At 36.6% G+C, this 6,039-nt stretch overlaps 1 protein-coding gene across 1 annotated transcript; it reads right to left on the bottom strand.

The window, feature by feature from the left end:
* Positions 1-1,291: 1,291 nt before the first annotated feature.
* On the bottom strand, positions 1,292-2,196 carry LOC110576011 (olfactory receptor 10A4-like). Its single transcript, XM_021685084.1, is given in 2 exon segments — positions 1,292-1,638; positions 1,641-2,196. Coding segments are annotated over 2 exon segments (903 nt in total).
* Between the last annotated feature and the right edge of the window lie 3,843 nt (positions 2,197-6,039).

Here is a 6,039-nt window from a genome sequence, read left to right as displayed (position 1 = left end):
TTTTTGTATAATTTACAATGATTTGTTAAACTTTGATGACTTTTCAGTAATTTACATGATTCCCACCTCAAGAAGTACACTTCCACTCCATTTAATGCCTCTTCCAAGAAGCAACTGATACCACTGAATTCATATGAACCTTCCTAGAATAGTCTATACATCTACAATTAAGTATAACTATTATTTCTTTTACCTATTGTTACACAAATGGTGTCACATCATACACACTGCACTATACCTTGCTTTTTGTACTTACAATATATCATGGAGATCTTTCCATATTAGCACGTGCAGAGCTGACTCATTCTTTTATGCTGTTTTTGTTTGTTTATGGATGTACTGTATTCCATTGTGTGGATGTGATTTAATTTATTGAACCAATTAGGTCGATTTTAATCTTTTATTTTAATAAATAATCCTGAAATAAAAAACTAAAATAAATTTTAATCCCATGACATTTTTATTTCATGCATTTTTATCAAGACTTCAGGTGGGAAAAAGAGACAGATTTGGATTTAGATTGCATTACATTACTTTTCTACTTCTCACTTCACATCTAACTCATGTTTTCCTAAGAAAAGTTATTGGCAGTAATGTCTTCTATGGTCCAAGATAACCATTTTAGGCAGTCCAAGATTCTGGGCTCCCCGAATTAGTGGAAAGATCATGGATTTGGTGCCAAGCAGACCTTGGGTTCAAATTCATATTCTGGTATCTTTTGGCTGGATGGTTTTGACCAAGTGAATTAATCTCTGGGACTCAGTTGTGGTATCTGTAAAATGGGGATAATAATGGTAGCCATCTCACAGTGTTGCTGTGAGGGTTTTTTTTTTTTTAAGGATTTTATTTATTTATTTGCAAGAAGGAGTGAGAGAGAAACAGAGAGAGTACAAGCAGGGGGGAGGGGCAGAGGGAGAGGGAGAAGCAGACTCCCCACCAAGCAGGGAGCCCAATGCGGGGCTCCATCCCAGGACCCTGGGATCATGACCTGAGCCGAAGGCAGTCGTTTAACTGACTGAGCCACCCAGGTGCCCCTATGAGGATTTTAGCACAATAATCCATTAAAAGAACTTAGCACAGTGCCTGGCACCTACAAAATGTTCAACAAATGAAAGCGTAACATACTTCTTGTTCATTAATGTGGAGAAATTTGATAGAACAAAGGAAAACCCATCAATTTCACAGTAACTATTCTTGACACTGTAGAAAGATTTCCACTTTGTCAGGGTTTTCAGAAAGCGCCAAGAACCACTAAAAAAATCAAACTTTCTTTTGGTGAGGTATACATTCCTCATTGTACCAATTTTCTCAGAGCTACCTTTACATCCTTGTTCCTTAAGGTGTAAATAATAGGGTTTAGAGCAGGGGTAAGCACTGTATACAGAAGGGAAAGCGACTTCAATAAGTCTTCATGTTGAGGCCCTGATGGGAAGCCATAGACAATGCCCAGTATCCCATAATACAAACTGACCACTGTCAGATGGGAGGAACAGGTGGAGAAGGCCCTCTGCTTCCCTGAGGTAGAAGGAATCCTCAGAATGGTGGAGATGATGTAAGTATAAGATGCTAGAGTTAGCATGAAGGGGCCGAGGGCAAATAAAGACGTACATATAAAAGAGGTCATCTCAGCTACTTGATGTCAGTGCAGGCCAGTTTCATGATGGGCTTCAAATCACAGAAAAAGTGGTTAATCTCATTGGCAGTGCAGAATGTTAACCAAAAAATGAAGATCATGAGAAGGATGGGTGACAGAAATCCAGCTTCCCAAGAGGCACCAGCTAGCTGTAAGCAACCCCAGTAGTCCATTATGCTGGAGTAATGCAATGGGTTACAGATGGCTATATACCGATCATAAGACATTACAGCCAGGAAGAAGCATTCAGTGGCCACCAGAGCCCCCCCAAAATAAAACTGGCAAGCACAGCCTGGGAAGGAAATAAGCACATGAGCTGATGAAAATGTCCTTAGCATCATGGGCTCAATGGTAGTGGTGTAGCCAATCTCTAGGAAGGAGAAGTGGCCAAGAAAGAAATACATGGGGGTATGAAGGGAGTGATCAGCTGACACCACAGTTAGGATTACAATGTTGCCCATGACAGTCACCACATAGATGACCATAAATACTCCAAAAAGAAGAAACTGAAGGCCATGGAGATCTCCAAAACCCAAAAGGATAAATTCTGTAATTTGAGTCATAATTTCTTCTTCAGTGCTAGCCATGACTTAGATCTAAAAATAAAAATATAAATATAAAGAATGACCATTGATTAAATGCTATTTTTAGAAAAAAAATCAAACTGCTTAAAAGCATCATACATATCAAGCATAACTGGATTCTTTCTGGAAGTTCAGGATTCTTAATCTTAATTAATAAATTTGACCACGGTCTCCCAGGAGCCATTTGAAAAGTTCATCCATTACTTCAATTTCCCCATCATATATAGAATTTATATTGTGAAACTGTGACTGTGACATAAATATGCACATTTTTCCTAATATTTATTTTTTAAAAAAACAGAGGGAAAATGTTCTATCCTTGGAGATCTTATTCTGCTTGTTTCTACAGCTGCTAGTGGTGTTTTCATCAGCAGTGAGTATTCTGAATCACTTATGTGTAAACTGTATAAGGTCCATGATCAAATCTGTTTCCTGTTTTAGAAATTTCATACCAATTAAATTACATGAATTAAAATTCATTATGTTGAAGGATGTCTAATCCTTAAAACTTATTTGATAAGTTCTCTAAATGTTAGTTGAGGAGGTATAGTGGAGTGAAAGTGAACTACTGATGGTAAGATGATGGTTATAGTAAAAAGAGTCGTACCTGAATTCAAATTCCAGCTCTGCTACTTAATGGCCATGTACCTTTGAACAAGTCACATCACTTATCTGACAGTTTTCTCATCTGTAGAATAGCATATTGATTCTGTATTACGTTTTTCACAATCACTGGTCCATATTAGGTATTAATACATTCATCTATTCATTTAACAATATTAAATGCCTACTATGTGTAAAACTCTTTGAAAGGTGCTTAGAATAAAATAAGGAAAAAGTCAAGAATTTTTTAACAAGTCAGGAATACTCTCTATGTCTCATGGACTTAACATTTTAGTGGGAAAGAAAGACTAAAAACAAGGAAAGAGACCCATAAAATAATTTTAAGTTGTCTACTATGAATGTAAAAAACAAGGATCCAAAATAGGAAATATGCTATATGTATGTGTGTTTGGGAGAGGGTTATTTTGGTTGCTGTGGTCAAGAAAAGCATAAAAAATTGAGACCTAAAAAAATGAGAAGGAGATAGTCATGTAAGAGTTGGAAGTGGGGGCAGTAGAGTATTCTAGGCAGAGGGAACAGGACTTGAGGGAATTATTTAAAGTGTTAGAAAACCTGAAGTAAACTGAAAAAAAAAAAAAACACCAACATACGGTAGAAAGGGAGTTGGAGAGAGAGAAAAATAAACAGAAAGGCAAAGAGACAGAGAAATGAAGAAGAGGGGTGTAGGAAAAATAGGAAAGGCCCAGATCACTTAGGTCCTTTTAGGCCATGCTGTGGCATGTAGACTTTAAATACTACAGGAGGGCCTCTGGCTGGCTCAGTTGAAAGAGCATGCAACTCTTGATCACAGGGTTGTGAGTTTGAGCCCCATGTTGGGTGTGGTGATTACTTAAATAAATAAAAATAAAGTTAAATACTATAGGAATTCATTGGAGGATGTTAAGCAACATTGTAGTCAAATTTAGAGCTTAAAATCACTTTTGATTCTGTTTAATAAATGAATTAGAGGGAAAATTTAGTGAATGAGAATGAGACAAGTAAGAAACAATTTCAGTGAGATGATAGTAGTCCTGAATAAAGTGGTTGCAAAAAGATGGACAGAGGACAGGTTCAAGATACATTTTGGAGGTAGAAATACCAGGACTTACTAATAAATTAGATGTGAAGAGTGATAAAAGGTGAAATATCAAAGATAACTCCTGAGTTTCTGGTTTGAGTAACTGGTTCCATTTACTTAGATGGTGATAATGTGGAGGAAATGTTTAGGGGAAACACAAGATCAATTTGGAGATAATAAGTTTGAGATGTTTATGAGAATTCTGAGTGGAGAGGAGAAGCTGACAGTTGGATCTGAGAGTATGTAGCCCAGAGAAGAAGGCTAGAATGGAATATAAATTTAGGAATTATCAGAATATAGATAATATTCAAATCCATGATAATGGACAAGCTGACCTACAGAGAAATTATGGATATACAAGAATGCCTTACACTGAGATTTAAGACTTTTTTCTCTTAGACGTGACATAGGCCAAGAAAAGTAGATTGAAAAAGAGGGGTTGGTGAGGTAGAATGAAAACCAAGAGGAAACAGAATAACAGAGACCATGTTTCAAGAGCATCAGTGATTGTGACAAAAGCTGTTGTGAGATTAAGAGAAGACACAGAATAATCTCTTATATTTGGTTACATGACTAACAGAGTCAGTGGAGTGGTGGAGACTGAAGGAGGACAGAGAAATTGAGTGGTAACTGTAGAGAAATGAGCATTGACCCTATTTTTTGTATGCTAATGAAAATGATCCAGCATAGAGTGAATATTAATGATGCACAAGTAAATAAGGAGCAAATTTTGGGAGTGAAATCTTTTAGAAAGTGAGAAGGTATGGGATACAGAACAAAAGAGGAGGGGTTAATTTTGAGTAAGGACAGGAACATTTCATCTTTTTAACAAGAAGAAGGCTAGATAAAATGGACAGATTTGTAGTTAAGTTGCTACAGTTAATTTTAGGAAGATGATGGAGTTTGCTTCTAATGGTTTCCGTTTTCTCAAGGAAGTAGGGCTGTAAAAGTGAGGATAGAGAAGGACATATGGGAGGTTTGAGGGAGGAAAAACTAAAATAGTCATATCTGGAAATGAAAAGGCTATCTTACTAGAACAAATACTATGATTGTCAGGCAGTATGGACTGGCAATTTGATCTTTGAGATCATAAATTTAAGAAGGTGAAACCAAACTGCTGTCTTGAATGATATTCTCTGGCAATGTTTAGCTTCCAGGGTGGAGTAGGCAAATAGTTAGTTTCAATCAGGTTTGGAATTTGGCCAAATGAAAACAATGGAAGAAAAGGGGCAAGAGAGTTGGGGGATATTTGAAAAAACAGTTGTAAGGAACAACCATATGATAAGTGTTAAGCCTCTCCCACTTCCTTCCATGGATTATTAAAGACAGAAAGGACTTTCAGGATATCATCTGACCAACACTTTAATTTTGTAACTGAAAAAGAAGATCCAGGCAGGTAAGGTGTCTTTTTTAGAATCTCAGATCTAGTCAGTAACAGAACAGGAATGGACACCCAGGTCTCATTTTTCAGTTCTGCTCCTTCCATTATAACATGCTCTTATACTTTTTGCTCTCTTTTCATCTCCCTTTAGTGCCCTGCTCTTAATGTGTAATACATAAGTACCTGAAGAAAGACTTACCTTCAATTTAGTAATTTACATGTCGGGAGCTTAATACTTTTCAAAGAACTTTTAGATTCATCATCATTTTTAATCTTCCTAACTATCTTGTCAGGTATTTGGGAGTAGGTCTTTGATTTGTCTCAACTGATTTTTCAGATGAAAAACTGAGAATAATGATTACTTCACTAATACACTGCATTTGTATTTTAATTATAACTTTTTCTCCTAGAGATAAAAAGTTAATCTTATGCCTGTTGATGTAAATGTAAATTTACAAGATCCTTATTATATTATGAGCCAGGAGTTTTTGTCAGGTAACTGGATAATAGGAGCCATATGGAGATTGCCATCATTCAGGCTGAGCAACAAATTAAGAAATTGAGGCAGATTTCCATGATGGAGATGTAACAAAAATCCGCTTTAGAAAGAAAGGGCTTTGGAGGTCAGGATTAAGGAAACTGTTTCAGAGGTATGGTGAGTGCCCAGCAAAAGTAGTACCTTCTTAAGATAAGAGAGAGAAGGCATTCCAGGAAGAGAGAATAATGTGAGTAAAAGACCAGTAACCTGAGGACCATGTTG

Source organism: Neomonachus schauinslandi, chromosome X (assembly GCF_002201575.2).
Source record: "Neomonachus schauinslandi chromosome X, ASM220157v2, whole genome shotgun sequence".
NCBI classification, from domain to species: domain Eukaryota; kingdom Metazoa; phylum Chordata; class Mammalia; order Carnivora; family Phocidae; genus Neomonachus; species Neomonachus schauinslandi.
The sequence above is the reverse complement of the archived record's forward strand: the minus strand, read 5'-3'. Positions and strand labels throughout refer to the sequence as shown.